The sequence below is a fragment of the Danio rerio genome, chromosome 8 (genome assembly GCF_052040795.2).
Source record: "Danio rerio strain M-AB ecotype USA chromosome 8, GRCz13ab, whole genome shotgun sequence".
Classification (NCBI taxonomy): Eukaryota; Metazoa; Chordata; class Actinopteri; order Cypriniformes; family Danionidae; genus Danio; species Danio rerio.
The window spans coordinates 14034552-14057863 of record NC_141028.1 but is presented as its reverse complement, the minus strand read 5'-3'; the positions used below and the strand labels follow the sequence as shown (position 1 = coordinate 14057863).

General features: G+C 34.3%; 2 protein-coding genes across 7 annotated transcripts in view; both read right to left on the bottom strand.

Annotated features, from left to right (window-relative positions):
* Positions 1-610: 610 nt before the first annotated feature.
* Positions 611-3888, bottom strand: endog (endonuclease G). 2 transcript variants are annotated; one of them, NM_001024214.1, is given in 4 exon segments: positions 675-905; positions 935-1263; positions 1902-2011; positions 3234-3883. In NM_001024214.1, coding segments are annotated over 3 exon segments (921 nt in total). In that variant the 5' UTR covers positions 3768-3883; the 3' UTR covers positions 675-905; positions 935-986.
* Positions 3889-9501: 5613 nt separating this feature from the next.
* ntng2a (netrin g2a) overlaps positions 9502-23312 on the bottom strand; it is a 121350-nt gene continuing 107539 nt past the window's right edge. For 4 of the 5 annotated variants that reach the window (XM_087263495.1, NM_001442239.1, NM_001442237.1 and 1 more), the window contains 3 exon segments: positions 21361-21528; positions 13281-13415; positions 9502-11106 (listed from right to left, as the gene is read on the bottom strand). In XM_087263495.1, coding sequence (XP_087119621.1) covers positions 10886-11106; positions 13281-13415; positions 21361-21528 — 524 coding nt within the window. In that variant the 3' untranslated portion in view covers positions 9502-10885. 5 annotated transcript variants of the gene reach the window in all.

Genomic DNA, 23312 nt, shown 5'->3' with positions numbered 1-23312 from the left:
AGAATGAAAAGTACGCTGACAGATTTTGTTTTAGAAACCATCTAAAGGTACAAATAATGACACAGCAGATTAATGATACACTTTTCGACGAGTGGATGAGACTCCTAAAGCCATTCACTTTAACATCTGTGTGACGGAGTTTTCAGGTAACAGTGTTTGCAACTAAATCTACACATTTTGAGCGTGAGATGTTCTATTTAATCACCAGGATGATTTCAAATGCAATAAATCTGTTAATAAAACTTGTAGCAACGGTGCACTAAATTCTTGGTGGGTGTCACAAAATTTTGGTTGGTGCAACCACATTTTTAAAGTTAGGAGCACCTTTTTTTAAAGATGTATTTGTTTATTTTTTAATTAAGTATAGAACACAAAATTTTGTATAGGTAGTTAGGTGCACCAGTGCTACTAAGCAAAAAGTTTACTTTGAGCCCTGTAAATCCTATCCATTGCATACTTGAGTACATAAACTATATGGCAAATTATGGGCTTGTGTATTTTTATTGCAATGGCAGTCATGAATGCATAAAATTTTAAGTTGCAAGTATGCTAATAAAAAGATGAGAGCACAAATTTGTGCAAAGAAATGAAAAATATACAGTAATTGATATTGTTTGTGAATAGCATTGCTTTATTGAGAGACACCAAAGCTAAATAAAAGCAAATTCGTATGATTTAAAGATTGCACAGTTTTTATTTCTAGTAGTACAGATTCAAATGTCACTATCGGTATTAAAATCTACTTCTGTACAGTTTTGGCTCGGCATAAATTAATTGTAATATTATAAATTTCCTGTTAATGGCTGACATCCAACAAAAGTAATAGTACAAGATCTCTACTAAACAATACAACATCAGACAGTGATATGACAGTCTGTGTTTTCTCAGTAGTTTTCCTTAAAAATGTAAGAACTTCCCCAGTGATGAGATAAATTTTGAGGTATTTTTGATGGATTTTACTTTCACCCTCAGCATTGACTGTAAACTCATCCTGCTGTTATGGCTTTCAAACTGCTGGTCCTCTTCATGATGTTTGGTACGAACAGCAGTCCTGACGCTCTCTCAATGCTCTCAATAGGAACCAGGAAGCGCTCCAGTGGAATCTTCTCATCGACCGGCATGTTGGGCAACACATAAGAGCGCAGCTCCACATCTCCTCTCGGCTTCTCCAGAATCACCACCTTAAAGAAGTGAGTCGGCACCGCTACATGATTCTTTCCCAAAACCTGATATTTCACGTACATCTTCCCATCAGCTTCCTGTCTGTAGGTGCAGAGAAAGAAAGATTTCACTTTTTATCCCTCAAAGATTTTTAAATGTTTTAAGATCTTGAGTTTTGAGAGGCATTTGCTATTTTGAAATATCTAGAACTTCTAATATAAGGTTCTTGTGAACTTGAAGTAACTGTAGACTTCAGGCTCAAACACACCAGGACGCTTTACACTGAAAGTGAATCTCTGCTTGACTCAACTTGGCCTCTAAGTGGTGTTTACTGTAAATTTAACAGCTCCTGGCACATGAACAAAAAGTGCCAGTCTCATTGGCGGATCAGTTTTTGAAGTGGTCCATCAAAAAAAAGCTAGCAGCATTAATTTTTTCCACTTACAAAGTCTGCCATGTAGAGTAAATAGCAAATACAACTTGGTGTGACCCAGCTGACTCTTAAAGGGAATGGGAGATGAGACTCGGATTGGTTTAATGCTTGTTATATTCAAAACACAGCCATAACTCATTAAAAGAATAAGCTCAACCCTGTTAGACCATGTGCCAGAGCGCAGAACGTATTTTTCCATCCTTAAAATAGCAAAAATGGATTCAGTCATGCCCTTAACGCTTTGTTCTTCTTTAATGATGTAACATGCAGGCAGTGCATATCGGAGAGCACACTGGAATAGTTTTACCGTGGTAAGTAGAGTGGTCCAGTGCATACAAAGACATTCTGATAATGCTTGGTGAGAGAGCGACAATACTTCTCCAAGTTATTCCAGGCATTCTGGTTAAGATTAGGATTCTGAGCAGAAAGACAAAAGAAAAATTATTAGACAGTGTATACATTTCATTTCATACAAAAGAGGCTTTTAAATATTTATATTAATTCATGTTTGTTTAACAGTTGTTTGTATGTCTGATGTGCACACACAATAGGTTGTCAGCACTGTCCAATGACAGTCTAACATTTTATTCTGTTTTAATGATACTATTCAACCTTTTTTTTCTTATTGATCTAATTTGAAAGGAGATAAATACATCTTGCTTGTACATATTGTATGTCATCACTACCTTAATATTGCTGCTAAAAAGTAATAATAATAATGATTTTTAAAAATGGTCTACTAATTATTGATGTATAGGTTTATTTGTCGACTGGAGAATTCTCATTATAGCATTCTAATGTTGTGGACAAATCCTAGGCTGACTGATGTGCGTTATCAGTCACCTTTGAGGACATTTTGGCATAACTGTCTTTTTAAATGTATATTTTTTTGGGTTGTATTGTTCTGTTTGTCTTCTGCTGCTAATGGACCTAGTGTCTGGAAATAAAGTTTTTAGATATACAGTATATCGATAGATTATATATATATATATATATATATATATATATATATATATATATATATATATATATATATATATATATATATATAGAGAGAGAGAGAGAGAGAGAGAGAGAGAGAGAGAGAGAGAGAGAGAGAGAGAGAGAGATATGTTAGCAGTAAGATTTTCCGTTATACGACAATGCATTTAATTGAATTATACACATAGACACCACCTTTTTGGAAAGGACACTATATTGAGGTAAAGTTGTTTTTACATTCACACATTCTTGTATTTTTTAACAGTGACAACTCGTGACAAGGTCTCTATATTCTTAATTACGCTACTTTGAATATTCGTTCTGAAATGGCATGTAAATATGACTTCAAAACAACATAAGCTCTATTTTCATTGACTGTGATCAATGTTGTAATTTGATAGTCATTGGCTGCTAGTATGATTTCACTATTTATCATTTGCAATAAATACTTTTCTGGAAATTATATTGTTAATGAGAATATACAACCAACTTTACCCCAATACACTACACTCTATATCTGCAGCTTATTTTTATATACTGTTCTGATATTGACTGTAATGTAATAACGTGCACCTTTTGGAACGGTAATAATTGTGAAAAGCGCTATACAAATAAACTTGAAATGAATTGTTATAAGGTAGGATCAGCTCCAGTTCACCTGTGGAGACACATTGCTCAGGTAAAAGGTTTCATCCATGGCTTTCTGGCTCCACTTGTGATTGGCTGCTGCTGCCAGGTGACCCCTGTCAAATCCACTCCCCTTATAATCCGCATTGCTGGACCTGTGGTAAACATGAACCGACTCGTCCTCTTTGAACTCGCAGTACTTTCTGTCCGAGCTTCCGGTGACCGTCTCTGCGTTCAGCTGCTCGATGACCCAGGCTGCCGTCCTGTTTCTAGGGTCGTAGGAGGTCACGTAAGACTCTCTGCTCTTGATGTTGGACAGGGAAGGAAAGCCGTATTTCATCGCAGCTGTAGACCGGTTTACAGCGACCTGTCCCGGCTGGTACGGGCTGATCTCTGACGCCGCGTCGACGCTTGGTATCGGGATGATCGGCACGCGATCCAGCAAACTCGCTTTCCTGTTGTTATTACGCCTGTCACCCGTTGCTGTCAATGTGGCACCGATGCCAATGCCAGCTGTCAGTGACAAACCGGGTAAAACCCACCGCGAGCAGAAAACGCGATACATCGTTTACGGGCAATAAATATTTTAAGATAAAGTGGACGTGCTGTAGTTATTCCGATATTATTTACATGACCCATGTGAGTTTGTCCTACCGGCTAAACTAGCGCGTAGGACTTGTCGTCGCATGTGTATGACGTCACGGGTTTTCTTAAAAAGACAACACCACTTTGAAACATTCCTAACTCAATTTGTATCTTCTGTAACTCAATCATCGACTCAGTTTATCGTCTTTTTGTCAAATGGCCACATGTTAATATGTTTTGGTCTGATTTGTCCGTCTATTTTTCATCAAAATGTAAGTTTAACATTGATTTTTCCATGTGTGATATAATTTGTTCTTTTCTCATGACAAACATAACATAGAACTTATAGGCAATTTATTTATTTTATTGGGTAAATATGTATTCACAAATGTACATTTTCTTCATCATTACCTAAGTTGCAGAATTTTCTTTGTGACTTAAATTGTTTAATTAGTACTTTACAAAATGTTTACAGCAAAAAAGCGTTAAAACTGTGAAGTTTTTTAAGGACTTTGTAAATATTGTTTAATTTGATAATTTGCCTCTGTACTCTGGTTTTTCTTTTTTCTTTTTTTTACTTATTTATCATTGTAATTGATGTCATCCATTATTATGATTAATATGTTTGTATTGTTAAAACACAATGGAAGAAAAAACACTTTGAAACATAAAACTGATATATCAGAGAACTACATTATTAACTTTTTTTATTTTGTATGGAAAATATTTTTTTCCCAAGCAAAAATTTTCCAATTCGCAGCCTTCCTTTTTACATTTTTTAATAAAAATTTATGTATTTATTAAATCTCTTAGACTGATTAATAACAAGAAAAAGGTTCGATTCTTGTATTATTATGATAATTATTTTGGAAATATCGTGGATACAAAAGTCCTTCTTTCCTATTGCTGTATTTGTGTTATGTATGTAAAAAAAAATCGTTTACTTTTTCTCTCTTTTGTTTCTCTTTTTATTTTATTTTTTATATGGGTTTATATTATTAAACCTGATCTGTTATTATCATTGTTACTATCATTGTGTTTTTTTATGTGTAAAATTGGATTTTGTATGTTTGTTATTAAAGTCAATTAAAAAAAACACTTGGAAGCATTAAATTGCTCCAAGAGGGAAATCATATTGGTCAGCGTTAATGGAAGATATTGATTGGAACATGCTTCTCCCATATAAATATTTAATCCCAAACAAAGCAAAGGAAATCCATTTTAAAATTCTACACAAAATATACCCGGTCAATGCATTTATCTCAAAATTTACTGATATTGCTATTTTTTGTTCTTTCTGTCAGGAAAATTAGGAAAGTTTGACTCGCATGTTTTTTGCATGTAAAATCCCACAAAAGTTTTGGTCAGATCTATATAATTATTTGAATAAATCACAATCAACAAAACAAATCTTTAAATTGAAAGAAATGATTTATTATTATTCTTGTCCCTATTATAAAAATGAAGAATATATATGTAACTCTTTTATATTATATGCCAAATTCTTTATCCACAAACAATAATATCTTAAATCCTCATCCTCATTTACCCATTTTTTAATTGAAATTGATTCCTTGCTTAAAGCTATACGTTTATCTAACAACAAAAGATTCTGCCAGCTAATAGAAATGTATGAAAATATCATGCTTCCACTAAGTTAGTCTTCATGCTTTCTGTTTTTTTTTATTTTTATTTTGCTCTTCCCCTTTCTTTATTTTGTTCTATTTTTCTCTCTCTTTCTATTTCTTATTGTTACTTATTGTTCAGATCACTTTGTAATTGTATGTACTTGTGTTCCAGTCTACTACAGATTACTTCCTGATTTATATTGTGCATTTCTTCTTTTCTAAATAAAAGTTTATTTAAAAAAAAAAAAAACATTTTGAAACATTCTTTTGTGTGAAAACACACCTTTGGAGTAGCTTAAATCTTCATATAAAAAATTACAGTTTCTTCCAGTCCCTTTCAACTACAAGATAATATTTGTTACTATAAATGTATACCATACAATACACCAGATAACTACATTATTACATTTTTTATTTAGTATAGGAAATATTTTATTCGCAAACAAAAATTTGAGTTTGCAGCCTTTTTAAAATTGATGTATTTATTAAATCGTATTATTATTATTATTATTATTGTTGTTGTTGTTGTAATATTTGATCAACTGCCACTATAGTTAAAACCTCAAAAAAATCCCAGTTTGCATGGTTTTTGCAATTATAAAAATAAGCGCACGCACGCATGCAAGGTGAGTCTCAATTTTTTTTTTCATTTCTCTCTCACAAACTTTCATTTTATATGTGCATACAAAATATAATAATAAATAATAATAGACATGTTGCATGATTATTAGGGTAGGCTATGACATGCAGGGAACGGATAGCCTGCAGAATGAAGAAATGTATGCGCAATATGTCCATTTAAATCTCTCCATTTGTTGCAATGGCTGATCTGTGTTTGCCTAGAAGGCCCAATCTTTCTTTTAGGTTATGGAAGTAGGCCTAATCATTTTTAAATTTAACAAATTATATCCCCATCACAGAATAAAATATCTAAAAACACAGTTTAAAATGTTTATTCACTTTGGTTTGTGTAGATTGGTTAAAAACAAGAAAAGTGATAGATTCTTGGAATATTACGATAATTATTGTGGAAATAGCACAGATACATAAGTCTTCTTGCTGTATTTGTGTTTATTTATTTTTGTTTGTTTACTTTTTTCTTCCTGTTTTACTGTTTTATATACAGTATATGCCTGCTTTAAGTTATAATATATTTGTTATTATTTCTGTCTTCTTTTGTGAAGGTTCGAATTTGTGTGTTTGTTATTGAAACATCAATAAAAAATAAATAAAAACATTTTGAAATAAGAAAATGACTGTCATTCAGTTAGGCCTGTCACAATAATCTAAATATCGCACAACACATGGAGATTTATTCCCTCAATCATTTTTGGGGATGCAATATATATTGTCCATACTTAAAAACCAATTCTAGCAACATTTTAGCTGATTGTGCATCTCTCTCTATTTGAGGTGACCATCAGTATGTTTAAAAAAAAACACTATAGTATTTACCATAAATTACTATAGTATATTTTCATGTGGGGGCCTGAGAACTGAAAATAGATCTGGTTGCAGATTTTGCAGCTTCTGTTACTTTTTACCTTGTTAACATTTATTATTATTTATTTAGGATACGCATTTTCACATTCTGATTCCAGTGCCTAATTATTCAATTGTAAAAATTGCTATAATTTAATAAAATATTAAAAGAGTAAAATATTATGTGTTCCTTGGAAGAGTGTTACTTGCATTGTGGTGCAATTATATGGTCATTCTGGCATTATATAATGAGTGGCATGAAATGGTCTTAAAATTACGATAATTATTAAAAAAATGATTTCAATATATTTTGGTGCAATATATGGTACAAGGATAGATATCATGACAGCCCTACAATCAGTCCTATTATGTTTGTAGATCAATTTGATGTCAACACCCTTCTGAATAATATAATATTGCATTGTTAATTTTTTTTCATTAACGTTTTAGTTTCATAATATTATCTTTAATATTACGAAACTGACAAATACCTTTTCCTTCTTCTAATAGAAATGATTCAATTAAATAAAAAGATTTTGAAATGCTTCCACGAATTAATTGTTAAATACGTAATATGATTTCTCTGTATTCTCAGTCACATTCAAAGGTTTGTAATGTTATTTTAGAATCATTAAAATAAACAATTATGCTTTTTTATTACAGATACTACACTGCAAGAGTAAAATTCAGTCATTGTTTTTGTCTTCTTTACCAGTAGATATATCTAAACACTTTTAAATAGAAATCCTGAAATCTGCCAGATGAGTTAGAAAAAAAATCGTATATTCACTTTAAATGAGGTATATATTTTATTTTAAAAGCATAAATGCAAATTTTTTTAAGTAAATGTGTCTTCATTTAAGAAATATAAAATATCTGTACTAGAATACCAAAATACTCTATAAGTTCTGTAATGACAGCAGTTTTATTTATTGTATATGAAAAAAACAAGAGCTTATTTAAAATGTTAATTAATTTTATCTAATATAATATTTTAATATAATATTTTATATAATATAAATCTCTACTTATTTGTTGTTGTTTTTTTAAAATTAGTATTTTTAAGTAATTTAATTATTTCAGACTTTAGTTTTAATTTTTATCATGTTCATCACTCTTAATGCAGTGCTGTAAACTTGTCTGCTGTAAATAAAGTTGGAGTGTTAATGGTATAGACGAATTACCATGTTTGTTAGCATTCAGGATGTATGCGCAGCGGGGTTGCAGAAAAAAAATGGGAGTGCTAGCATTTACAGTGAGGGAATGACATCCAATGCGGTAAAGAGTTTGTTGTTGTATTAGAGATAAGTTATATTGGTGACATATTATATATATTATTTACATAATGCTTTCATCGTATTTTAACAGCTTGTCACCCAGTGATAAGCACAGTTATTCGGCAAAATTAATGTTACAGTGAGCGGCGTTCGTCTGACAGATCCATTTGCGATAGCGACCTCCCAATGGATTTTGGATAAGATGAAATGGCCAAGCATCCAGCCCCAAATACGCAACTATATATATATATATATATATATATATATATATATATATATATATATATATATATATATATATATATATATATATATATATATCATTGAAACTCCACATGATTTTTAAAGGCCTACAAGTCTTTGGATGCCAACAATTTTGTTCAGTGTGGTCATGTGCAAAAAATGTTCCATGATTATCAGACTCAACACTGTGTAGTGCTAATAACCGAGGTTCAGCCTAGCCAAAGACAAGGAAAGAAGACAGAACTGTACAAGGCCTGGGTAATCAACAAGCAAAACAACTGCATTCTGACAGCTAACTGCACCTGTACGGCAGCGTATGTGAACTTACATTTTTACATTTCATTCTTAGCATTCAGTGTCCGCAGTTTAATTCACCATACTTAACTGTTTTTGCTGAAATCATTGCTGCAATCAAAAACGAGTAATGTGTATGATTCAGCAAAGCGTGAACTTACCTGATATAACATGAGAACTACAGAGTCGAGCATTTTTAATTAGGTCCTCACTCCATTCAGCTGCCTTTTTGCTAAAGATGTCTGCTGTTGGCATTAATAGCAGTGTGTTGTACAGTAAAAGTTACGTTTTCTATTTTTGGAATTTGGTATCCTACCGTACAACACGACATGTTCGTTATTGCAACTGGTCTCTTTTTGCAACTGGGAACCCGTGTGACGTAGGTTGGTAATTCCTCTATTGGATTATGTGAATGACCCTATGTCATGCAATAACTGTAATTTCCATTGCTAAGTTCATGTAATTGTTTAACTCATGTTTGGATACAGAACCTTATTTGTTTGTTTCCAGAAAGCAAAAGTTTCCACCTGGCATAAGTTCTGCTGACTCAATGTGTGTGTTATTAAGGAGTCATATTTTTATTTCGATGCAGGTGGTAAAAAGCAATGCAAATGGCTCAGCATATTTGATTCTGGGTCTGTAGAAATATATGCAGCTGATTCACCTTGTGAAAGTTTCCAAGGAATAAACCTGGCCTAATATTAATTCCCACTGTGACTGCTGTGTCAGTGTAATAAATATTGATGCATATAAAAGGACAGAGCCTAAAGAAAGACAATTCACTCATGTCTCTGTGCTTTCTGATTGTCAGGTTTTATTCATTTATAATATTCAGTCATGTTTTATTTACCCTGGCTCGTTATAAATGTAAAGCATTTTGTAAAGATGAAATACATTAAAAAAAATTTTAAAAAAAGCCCATGAGCCGCTAAAGATTTTGGCATTTCTTTGAGACTCACGTGAGAAAGGAAAGTAAAAAGTTATCTGATTGCATGATATATAATGTGCTGACTTTTAATATGGATTTTGAATCGTTCGTTTCAATTGCATTGATCGATAGTGTGCTTTTATGTGCTTGTTAGTCATATTTATTTGGGGTTTGTGGGACTTTGTGCTTTAGGTATCATCATCATACCTGTAGAAGTGTGATAATAAGCAGTCCTGAATGGCCATATCTGCACAGATGAATAATACATGCCAGTTTTAAGATGATGTGCGCGTTACATTGAGCTAAAGCTGTGAATGAACCGTCGTATGCTTTGATGTGAATGAAGAAATATTCCAAATATATTAGAGATGCACTCTGCTGTATCATCAAATATAGTTTTACCATGGTGTGAATACCGTATGCACTGCAATAAAGGCTGCAATGTCTTTACAATGGTAACATTTACTTCCGAACAAAAATAACAATTTCTACAAAAAAATAGTGAAATAATGATCATATTATACAATACTTTGTTTTCCTTTCAGATAGACTGATATATATATATATATATATTTGTTCAATTAGACAATTTTAAAATCTCTCTTCTCTACATTCCAGAAACATAATCTCAAACACAAGCTAAAGAGACATTCGTTCCTCGTACTAACAGGACACTGATTAAACACCTTTTCCATCAGTTTTCATCTACGTATTACAACCTCAATGGCAATAAGATGCAAGAAAAAAATGCAGCAATGAAAGGAAATGTAAAAAGTCTTCAAGAGAAGAAGAGTAACTTGGCATTAGTAGGCTTCCGTGATATCAACCGTCGGCTAAAACAAGCTGGCTAAGTGCAGTGCTTGTATCTCAGTGAGCGTCGAAACTACAGAGAAAGTAGAAATGCAAAGGAAATGAAACCTCATCTATAGATTTCTTCGCTTTCTTCTAGAGTCTTTGTGTAGAGTGAGCTGAAACCGAACATGTCTTTATTCTGTTTTTTGGTATGAAGTTCAGGCGATCGGTGATGCTAAGAGACGAGCGATTCGCTTTTCGTCTCACCAAGGCTTTTTTGACTTCAGCTGAACCACCCGCCTTTCCAAAAAAGATGTCAGCACCTTGAGGCTGGTTCCGTACGGGGTTCAGGCCACTCTTTCTCTCTCTTTTTCTTTCTCTCTCCGTCCGCAGGGTTCAGCCCTTTGGCCTGCGTAGAGTAGACTAGGATTGATATCAGGACTAAGATGGGCTTCTAGGCGCTGGCTTTAAGCAGGCTGTTGGCTAAAAGGCAGAGCAGCAGCGTCAGTGTGCTGAGGTAGCAGGCCGATGCGCCGTCGATGCACCCTTTCTCACCCTGGCAGCGCGGCTGCTCACACAAAACACCCCGGAAGTTGGGCGGACACACACACTTCTGATTCTGAATGCAGGAGCCGCCATTCTGACACAAGAGGAACTCGTCGTCGCACACGTTTGCTGGTGGCACAAGAAGGACAGAGCAGGATTCTCATTAATGTTACACATACAGCTAAAGTCAAAATTATTAGCTCTCCTGTGACATTTTTTATTTTATTTTTTCGTTTTCAAATATTACCCAAATGATGTTTAACAGAGCAAACAATTTTTCACAGTATTTTCACAGTACGGCTACTATAAAAGCAGTTTTAAGGTCATTATTATTAGCTTTAAGCTATATTTTTTGTCAATTGTCTACAGAAGAAGCCACTGTTATACAATGACTTGCCTAGTTACCCTTACTTGCCTAATTAACCTAGTTAAGTTCTTTAAATTTCACTTTTTCAGCTTAATACTAGTATCTTGAAAACTATCTGGTTAAATTATTATGTATCATGGCAAAGATTAAAGAAATCGATTATTAAAAATAAGTTATTAAACTTTTGCTTTTAGAAATGTATTGAAACAAATCTTCTCTGACCCCTATCCAAATTCTGTTAAACAGAAAAAATATACAAGAGGCCTAATAATCCAGAAGGGCTAACAATTCTTACTTTAAAAAAGCACTTGACTTGATTATGGCACTGTCACTCTGAAAGCTCTACAGTTATTATTTGTTATCATGGCTATTCGAGAGGAGTCTGGCTGCAGACCTGGTGCAGTGCAATCTGAGCTGCATCCAATGCATTTTTAATCCGCTCACCTAACCCCACCCCTAACCCTACCCGTCACATTGACGTCACTCACTCCATTGAGTGCATTGTGTCTGAGATTGCATCGCTGAGTGGTGCAATCTCAGCTTGCATCATATAGGCTGCATCCCAATACTATTGGGCTATTCTGCAATGTCAAAACAAGTAATTTATTAGCTGATTCGCTTCTATTAGAAGATAATTATGAGGAGAATCTGTGAACCAGTCAAATCCCGGGTTCCTGGTTTTGCTGTAATGATATAAATTTGCAGATGTCTAGCAATCTTTTGAAATCTGGATCTTTCAGTCCCATATAAAATATTACTAGTGATGCATGATACCGTATAGATGATGTTCTATCATGTCTAGATACTGTATCACAAATGACATAGATAGATAGATAGATAGATAGATAGATAGATAGATAGATAGATAGATAGATAGATAGATAGATAGATAGATAGATAGATAGATAGATAGATAGAACACCATTTACTTTTTCAGATATATTAGTTTAAAACGTTCATCTAAAACAGTGTTTCTCAACCACGTTCTGGAGGACCACCAGCTCTGCACATTTCCAGGTCTCCTTAACCAAACATACCTGATTTAGATGATCAGCTCATTAGCAGAGACTGAAGCTGCATTCGAAATCGCATACTTCCAAACTATATAGTAAGCTAAAAAAAAGTATGCGAACCAAATACTATGTCCAAACTCATAGAATTCGAAAAACAGTATGCGAGAAGTACCCAGATGACCTACTACTTCTGGCGAGATTCTGAAGTGAGCTTCAGACGGACGCTACACTATCCCATGATGTCCTGTGAGAGAATTCATGAATGGGAGTGAAGCGAAGCAACTGACAAAATGCGGATGTAGTACATCTGAGTTCCATTCATACTACTGACATTCCTACTGTAAAGAACGTACTTTTCTAACGGTCGAGTAGTAAATTCAAGTCCAATTCTGGTATCTATTAAGTAGGCGATTTCGGATGCAGCATAATGGGTGTAACAGAAAAAGAAGACATCGGAAACATGCAGTGTTGGTGGGGCTTCAGTAACATGGTTGAGAAACACTGATCTAAAGCAAGGTGACTTACGAACCAGGAGGTGTCACTAACAAGTGTATTTGTAAACCATAATTCATTGTTTGTGATAAGCTGTTGTAAATTACAGTGTTTGATTAGTCTAACTATTTAGGGCCAAATCCGAGAAAAGACCAAAAAACAAACGCCTTACCTATATCTCTACTTCAGCCACTGTATCATCCCACCCACACGCATCTACAGTATAATCTACAACTGCTGCTACTGCTAGTACAACAGCAAAGACCTCTGTGAGCAACAACAATGCGGCCCATATGTTTGAGACAAATAACAGCCATATGTTCTTCATTCACAACGTTTTATTTGTCGTACGAGCGCTATCATCTTCCGCAGAATGTGTTTTTAATGACTAAGCCTGTGTTGAATGCTTTTGTGAGAGAAGTGTGACTTACGCACGCAGCCTTGCTTCCAGGTATATCCAGGCAGACAGTCCTCACACTTCTGGCCCGCGGTGCCGTCTCGACACTGGCAGAAGCCTGTGTCATTGCAGCGGGCGTGTATGGAGCCCAGCTGATTACAGTTACACTCTGCGTATACAAAATATACATACATTATACACCAACTGGGGATCATGTGCTGAAACCTTGAAAAGAAGGGCAATAGTCATAAGAGCTTCTTAATACTAAAATAGGCTCTTTTTCATAGAAACCGACATATATTTCTTTGTCTGACATCACAATTCCCTCTTTTTTTGTTTTCCTAACATATTTTTTCAGGTACTGACAGACAGTGTTAGGGAAAATTACTTTTAAAAGTAATGCATTACAATATTGAGTTAATCCCCAAAAAGTAACTAGCTGTGTTACTTGGTTATTTTTATAACAGAGACTAACCATGTTTCGTACACTTTTTGCTGTTCAGCAATCAGCATGCATGTTTGTGTGTTCATTCTCTGGGTGAATAACTATTGTACAATCCAAATATTGATTGTCTTTTGGACTATTTTGAGAAAAGATGGAAAAAAGTACAGCTACATGTGTACGAAAGATGATAGGTATTAACGATGTTCATACTCTATTATAATAGTGTTCCGTACAGGGCGCATAACTTCAGTTCACTGTTAACAATGGACATTGTTTTAAGACTTATTAAAAACGTAAGTCAGAATATACTATTATTGTTTTAAACTTAACGTTAATGTTATATTTAATACATTTTATTAAAGTTTGAAACTCTACAATCATTTAATTTTTATTTTAATACAGCATGGCAATTTTAAATATTAAAACATTAAATTTCTGCAAATTAACGCTAACTTGACTGACCTATTATGAATATAAGCATCCTCACTTTACATATATTATCCAAACAGTGTTTGCAGCCTGTCTCCCATGCTCTCCTGCGGAGAGTTGCGCCATGTGGTCATCAGCCACAACTGAAGTTTAAATATCCCCATTTCAAAGCATTAATTCAACAAAAGATCATTTTTGTACCAGTTTGTTATTACATAATATTTATGTACTGTAATACTGTGTGATGCACAAATTAAATGCAAATGCATATTGTCGTTGTTTTAAATGTTTCCCTTCCCAAGCGCCACTCGCCCCTTTACCTTGCCCACTGTCTATTTTGAAGCGCATTAGGTGAACTTAGCAAACTTACTGAATTTTCTCAGAAACATATGGTAGGAGGGTCCCTGTTGTGCTCGGGGGTTAAGAAGTGAGAAATAAAGATTACACAAATATATAGCTTTTCTACAGCCCGTAAGTATTCATAGATTGGCGGTAAAAGATAATCTGTATGGAACATAGTTGTGTACAGAATATGGTAAGCCTACATTCATGCATTACGTTACTTTCGAGTTTTGTTATTTTAACATAACTTTTCCTTACTTGGCTGAGGCTTGATCTCTTTCAGAGCTTGCAGGTCTTTTTTTTGTTATTGTTATTTTATCGTTGTAATTACAGGGTTTCCGCTGGGAAGTTTTAGGGCTCTATTTTGACGATCCATGCACAAAGTCCAAAGCGCAGGGCGCAAATGCATTATGGACGTGTCAGAATCCACTTTTGCTATTTTAAGGAGGGAAAAATCTACCTTTCGGTTGAGCTTATTCTCTTAATGAGTTATATGTGTGTTTTGAGATTAAACCGATCAGAGTCTCATCTCCCATTCCCTTTAGGAGTCAGTTGCTTATGCCATATGCGCATTTGCTATTTACAATGTGGACTTTGTAAGTGTAAACTGAGCGTTTCACTAGTAAGAAAACAGTTAAACAGAGCGTCTGCAGCGTGAGAATGAGAGATGAGCCACCTCATTCTGTACTTTCACTCTCGTGGATAGGAAAACTTGTATGCAGGCATCCATTAGCCAATAAATAATTAATTTAGTGTGTTAAGCGCAAAGATTTGTTTCAAAATTATTTCTAAATTCAATTATAGATTCCAGCAAATGAATAAATGAACAATAATAACGAAGTGTGTTCAAAAAACTGAGTTGTATCCTAATACACATGCTGTGCCCCATATAGTACAAAACCTGACAAGTGGGCAAATCTAAGCTAGTTTTTAATAAAACAAATATAAATATGCATATAATAAATAATATAGCTAATAATAATAACATTATACAAAAGCAAATTGTCATGAATAAACTAAAAAAGCCCCCCGAGATGAAGAAGGCATGAAAGTATGGTTTTTATATTTATGTAGGCTAGAAAATAATGTTTTGTAATATTTTAATCCTTTAATTCTTTTTTATTTGTAAATATATTTGTGTATTGCACATTCTGTGCTCTGCATTGGACTAGTTAGACTGATTAGACTGGTTTTTATCTGGTCTATTGAACAGTCTACTATAGTTCCCCAAAATAGCAACAAGCCAGCAATGCGCCTCAACACGCCTCCTTCTTTAGACCAGAACGCCTATGGGCGCACATATGAGTGCAAATGCATGTGCTATTTAAACAGCGTGGTGCAAAACGTCAAAACAACTCTTGCGGCATGCTGAAAATAGCAAACAATTGCGTCGCGCCTTGCACCACATTGCGCCGGGTGTATGATAGGGCCCTTAATGTCTTAAATTTCAAAATCCAAATTTTACGCCTTGAAAAGCCTTAAATTTACTGAAATATTGTCTCATAGGTCTAAAATCATTTTAAACGGGTCTTAATTTTCTTTTGTCTATGTAAAGCTACCTAATCGATCCAACACATATCCAATCACCAACATAAATAAAACTGTTAGAACAGTCTGTTGTGCATTTAATTTTTAAAGAGTTTTTTACGTTGATAATGTTTAATTGGTATGTTGCAAAAAATATATGTATAACCTAGTATAACTAGGGTTTGCTTGTTTTGCCATATTTAAAATATGTGGCAATGAAATAATTAGAATTAGTTTTTTGATAGTGCAATACTTTTTTCTTATGGGCCATTAGAAAATCTTTAGCGTTTAGCCCTATTTAGGTCTGAAATGTCATTCTTCATGGTCTTAAAAAGTCTTAGATTTGACTTTGTGAAACCAGCAGAAACCCTGAATTAACAGCACACTGTATAACCTGCACATTCATTTACTTAAAAAAAAACACATACACATCAAAAAAATTACAATTTAGGATACTGTTCTTATTATAAATTGTCTTATTAGTTCAGTAAAATGACCTTTTCTTTTCTTCAATGCATTTAAATTGATGAGAATACTTTTATGGCAGAAATGTAAGGCTCTGGACAGCGCATTCTCTCCTTAAGAAGAGAGAGAGTTCTCATAACTCGCATTACATTTTTTTTAACTCAAATATTGTTACTTAATTTTAGTCATGTGTTACTTTACTCACTTAGAAAAGTAATATTGTTATGTAACTAATGCGCTACCCCCAACACTGCTGACAGATACAGTAAATTCTACTTTTTTTAACTTGGTAAATACACTAAAATATCTTGCTGTCTAATTTTTTTAGTTGAATTAAAGGAAAGTTATAATCAAGCTGACCAAAAATAAACTTAAAACTTTAACTAGTTAAACTTTGTATAACTAAAATGATTTAGTTGATGCCTGTATAACTAATTAATATTAGTTATAATAATATAAAAACATTTGTTTTCATTACTTTTTGTGATTTTTTTACAGTGCAGTTTTATTTGTTACATTTTGAAAGGAGAAAAAGCAAAAAACTAAAAGCATTTAATGTTGACTCTAAATCAGATTATGCGCACAATTGAATATTTTACTTATCTAAAAACTTTCGTTTATTTGCCTTGAAATTGAAAAAGGCTATGGTTCTGATAAAGATGTTCTTTCTTTTGCAATAGAGTGATAGAATTTTAACTTTCAGGATGTAAACGTCAGAAAAACACCTTGGTTTGTTCTTATTAACATAACTCTTTTGTATATTTTGCATGGGGAAAGCTAGAAAGTATTCCTGACAAAGTTTCTGATGGGCCTGTAAAATTATATTGGGCTCAACAGCAAACTGCAGCTAAGCGCAGGATGCAACATCTTGGTTTTTATAGGCTTAAAAGCATGGCAGCAAAAAATGGCCTGTTTAAATCTATGCTCCAAATAAAACATTATTAGTAGTGTGGACCTCAGGGAAAATGTATAGTTTGACCTACAGTATTAAAGTAAATACTTCTCAATGAAACTTTTCTGTACATTTTAAAAATTACAACATTTTGCCCAAAGCAAAGATAGCCTGAAGGCGTGTTGGAGAATTAATTTATTTATTTAGAGTTGTGATGTGTCAGTTTTGTGTGATCATGGGTTTTCATCAGTCATTTAGGCAGGGTTTGCGCAGTGTATTCACAGGGGTCTAATTTGTCCCTCTGGGCGCCTGTCAGTCATATCGCAGTGATTTATGTGTGTGTGTTTTTCCAGTAGAGGTCACTGTATCTTTATCAAAGTGTTCTGACAGATTGCATGAGCAGCTGTTGGAGTGTATATATCAAAAAGGATTCATCCTATTATGTTTCTTTACAACATGACATAATCAGCTAACGGCCAGGTGTACAAAACACAGCTTTTTTGCTTTTTCTTGTTGTTTTTGTGAATCACTAGAATTTTTATTGTGTTTTTGGCTGTACCTAAAACTGAAAAAACAAATTTTTTCTTTGTAGTATACAGTAAATATAGCCTAATAGAGAACAACATCTACTGTTGTTAGTTTTTAATTTAAATTTCATAGTCACACTTTATTTTAAGGTACAGTTAAAATCATTAGTAATGACTTTTAGCTTAATAAACTACTAACTGCTGCTTAATAATAGTTAGTAAGGGAATAGCTGAGTTCAGATATTGGGTAGGATTTGAGATGTACAATAAGATCATAATTAATAAGGAATAAAAACAATAACTTTAAAGTGATAGTTCACCCAAAATGTAAAATTATGTCATAATTTACTCGTCCTTAACTTGTTTTAAACCTTTAAGAGTTTTTTTTTCTGTTGGACTCATAAGAAGATATTTTGAAGATTGCTGAAAACCTGTAACCATTGACTTTAATAGTATTTGTTTTTTCTGCAATGGAAGTTGATCTTTACAGCTTTCTTCGAAATATCTACTTTTTTGTTTAACAGAAGAAACTAACTCAAAGGTTTGAAACAAGTTAATAGTGAGTCAATGTACATGTGAGGGGTGAACTATCCCTAAACAATAAACAGGTAATAATCCAGCAGTAAATAGTGGGAAATGGTAATTGTGTTACCCATTTTTATTACTACACTGTAAAAAATATCCATAAATTAGCAGTTTTCCATATTTTGTGATTCATGTTTTTTTTTTTTTATTTATTTTTTTTATTTGCATTATGGCATCTTGGTCTTTCTTCCAACAACTTTTAAACTCGAAAAGGTTGAAAAAGTGACTTTTGTGAACATTTTTAGTAGTTTAAAGGGATATACTGTCTGGGATGGTGATGTATATTACGCTACAAAAACCTGCCAGTACAACTTATTTCTCAATGCATTATTTCTTATACAATATATAATTTCAAATGACTAAATTGCCAATAAAAGTCACTTGGTTAAGGTTACTGCACACTTGAATCCAAAATTTTCGTCCGTAATTTTTGTACGTTAAAACATAAATTCAACATCTTGTTGTGTGACTCGTACTAACACACAGCCGAAAAAGCACTTTGAGAGGTGTTTAGATAGATCTGAGCCACCGTACAAGCGAAAAGTTTAATGCAAATTGCTGTCATTTGAGCTACATAAAACTACATAAAAGCTACAAACACATTGGATAAAATAAAGACACCTCACCTGCTGCCGCTTGTGTGTGTGTGTGTGTGTGTGTGTGTGTGTGTGTGTGTGTGTGTGTGTGTGTGTGTGTGTGTGCGTGCGTGCGTGCGTGCGTGCGTGCGTGCGTGCGTGCGTGCGTGCATACTTTTTCATTTTGGATATTTGTAGCGCAGCTCTGTGATAATGAGCTGAACTCTCTTTTTTCAATGTGATATTGGATGAACACAATATGTAGCCTATTCCTCCTTCTTTTTCTACTTTGGAGAAGAGAGGAGAACTAAGTACCAAGGCTTGAACTGACTCAAAAGTGTTTCGTGTTTTTTCGTAATGGATTGACTAATATGCATTGGATTCAGTGTGCAAGGTTTGCTTACATGACAAATTTTTCTGCATATGAATAGGAAGAAACGCATAGGAATATTTTGGACTTCAGTGTGCAAAGACCTTGAAACTGTAGAGTTGAATTTTCAACATCAAAAGTCGACAGAAAAGAGATCAAGCTCACATAATGCAAAAAAACTGTTAATCGACAGATATTTTTTTACAGTGTAGGGGAGCGCAGGGCACAAAGGCCCAATCCCAATACTTTTTATTTACACAGTGGCCATATTCATCCATGTAAACACACGAAAAACAACATTAACATTATACCAGACACTGTGAAAAGGTCATTCTAAGAGGCTAGGCTTTTCTGACAGGGTATTCGAGTGTCATTGTGTGTCAAAATATTGTAGGACTGCTATACAGGAGTTATTATTAGGGATTATAGATCGCAAAGTTTAGTGGTTTTTATTTTAGCTTTTTTTTTTTTGCAGTAAAACATGAACGCAGTTATAAATATATTAAAACATATGTTTGTTTGTTGTAAAAATTCGTAATAATAACAAAAAATATACTAATTTGTGGATCTCCTTTCTTCCGGGTGCAGCTGTAGCTGATGTATTCTTGGAAATTTTCTTACCCCTCGGTTTCAAGTGTGGTCCTGAAAAATCTTTGTTCGAAGGGGTGTATACCACTTACCCTTAGCCCTACACCTTCAAGCGAAAGAGAATTGGGACACCCCTACCCCTTCGCAGGAACGCGCAAAATGAGGGGTAGGGTTGAGGAAAAGGGCTAAGGGGTAGAATTGGGATTGGGCCAAAGTAATGTTGGGTAAAATGTAACACAGAGTATTAAGGTATTTGCTCAGGGTTAACCATGGCATGGCATGAAATTTGGATGAGAAACAGAGCAGAAACCATTTTTGCAGCATAAAAGCATTTTTATTATAGTCAATATTGTTTTATTTTAACAAAATCTAGGAAAGTATAAACGTAAAATCTTATGTTGATGTGATTACTGTCTTCTAGGCTTAAAGATGGAACGATTTTGAAAGTATAAAAAAAACACAGTGACTGCTAGCCAGTTTTGAGAAAACACGACACAGCGAGGTTAGTTGTAACAGGGTGTTACAAATAAGCCACATACTGTTGGACACCAACTAAACTAACAAAATAATTGTTGAATTTTGAGTGTAATGTTAAAAAACTTTTAAAATGAAAAGTTTTCTTGATAGAAAAAAAAAAATATTTTATTGCTAATACTACAAATAAATGCATTGTATAATAATGGATAATAATTCAAATAAATCCAAATGTGTTTATCCATTAAACAAATAAACATACTGTGCTATGTAGAATAAAAAAATAAATTGAGCAAAGTACTGAGAAAAATAGCTACTTTTTAAAGTAAACTGGATTAAAATTAATTGTGTGAAATCTGCTGTTACAACTTAAATAGTAACATTTATACTCCTGGCATTTTTGGCAATACTGCACAGAAATCTGCCGATCATGGAACCAGTGCTCATTTGTAGGAGAGGCTTATGTGTTGTTGGTAAAATACAATTGGTTTGTCTAACCCCATTACTTTGTTCATTAACCAAAAAGTGTTACTTTGTGCTGTTACTTTGTCATACCACAATTCCTAAGTAGTGAATACATTCAAAGCTGGAGGGCTGAAAATGCAAGTTGTTTAGTTTTGGAAGGGAGTCTGACAAAACATTTCTTTGGAGACTGTTGTAAAATTATCAGATGAATGAGATGATATTAGTATATCTATACTTCCATTGGATTTCCAGAAATTGTCACATATGTATGGCAAGAGGGTGGCAGACCAAATGTTGAACCATATGCACAAGAGGAAAGATTTCTCAACCTTTCCACACATATCATTTGGCCAGAAAGGACAATTTCTGTGCGGCTGTGGTGTCAGTGGGAACAGTGAAGCGGGTTAGCGTGGAGTGATTTCTGACTGACCTATGCAAACATTCTCATCGTCCAACTCGGCCGAAGCATTCCGGAAGTATCCGAGGCGGCAGTGCTGACAGTTCTGCCCTCGAGTGTTGTGTTTGCAGCTCACACAAGTCACAATGTTGATGAAATCAATGTAACTGCAGCGATTTGAGTGACCGTTGCACTCGCAGTCTGATGGAGAAAGAGTAGATACAGTAAGGTGTTAGTCCATGGATCAGGAACAAGGGAGAGAGAGAGGAAGGGGAAAAGACACTCATGAATGAGAGGACATGGGTATGATTGTAGACGATAAACTTAGCCTTATTTAGCTGAAGACCTATAAAAATCAAAGAACTATTTTGAAGTTCACCATTCACCAAGCCCGTTTTAGAGATGTTACAGACCAGTCTACCTTAGCGACTGCTGTCATGCACATGCACGTTGCTTTTATTTATTTTGAATCTATAAAGCAATTTCACTGATAATTTCAGCACTTAATGGGTCTAAACTACTGTGTGTGTAACATTAATTCTCACATCAACTTGTGTGACACAATTGCTTAAAATAAATCAATGCTAATAACTACTCTATTGCTAATAAGCTCTATCAATGCTAATAAGCTTTATTTACACCTGGTTTTCACAAATAGTCATCTGAGATGCATTATCATTTCTTCCACTGGCATACTTTCAACTGGGTTTCTTCATACTAATACACTTCCTGACAAAAGTCTTGTCGCCCTATCCAAGTTTTAGGAACAACAAATAATAACTTGACTTCTAGTTGATCATTTGGTATTAGAGGTGGCTTGTTAGAAAGGTAAAGGCTTTAAGATTACGCTTTTTTTACCACAATAAAATATATGATCATGATTTTTAATTATTTGAGACTTCCGGTATGATAGCGGAGTAAGAAGTCGCACGTTTCTGCTATGAATATTACTTTCAATCATTTTGATTAATCTGAGTTCTCTACATGCATTAAGTGCATCTAATGTTTTAAATAAGAGTAATAAGACATTGTGACAGCGCTTACAAACAAATATGCCGAGAGGTAATACAAAAAAAGAACACTGAAATAACTGAGGAGGATAACGTGCAAGTGGCGGATACGGCGACTTCGACACAGGGAGACGATATCCACAAGCTTCTTGGAGGCATCAAATCAGAGGTCGCATTGCTCAGAGCGGAGATTCTTTCCGAGTTAAAAAACTCCATTTCAGCTGTGAAAGCATCACTGCAAACCCAGGGGGAAAAACTGAAAGAAGTCAAGGAATCATTAACCGGTTTAGATGGCGTCAGTTCTTTGGAAACTGCATGCACAGCTTTGACCAAAGACAATGAACAAATGAAAATGAAACTAGATGACTTAAAATCGCTTAAGAAGGATCAACGTGAGAATAATTGGCATTCCTAAGCACACTTAGGGTGCGCGTCCAACCGCATTTATTAAAGAACTTCTACCTAAAGTATTCGGGAAGGAGAGTTTTCCTAAGCCCCCGGTGCTGGATAGAGCGCATTGCTCCCAGGCTCCAGTACCAAAGTCAAAAGAACCCCGTAGAGCCTTTATTGTTCGAATTTACCACTTCCAGACGATGGAACTGGTTCTTAGACTTGAATGATGTTCAATTGTTTAATTAGGACAGTAAGGTCTAACTTTGCTTAGACAAAAGCCTTGTCACTTAACAGAAATACTGTACAGTATAGAATATAAAGTCATAGTGAAGTAGAAACAGAATGAATATTGTGTATGACTCCCATGAGCTTGGAGGACTGCATCCATACATCTCTGCAATGACTCAATTACTCAATAACTTATTAATAAAGTCATCTGGAATGGCAAAAACAGCATTCTTGCAGGACTCCCAGAGTTCATCAAGATTCTTTTACAATCATCTTCAGTGCATCTTCCATCTTACCCCAGACATGCTCAATGATGTTCATTTCTGGTGTCTGGGCTGGCCAATCCTGGAGCAC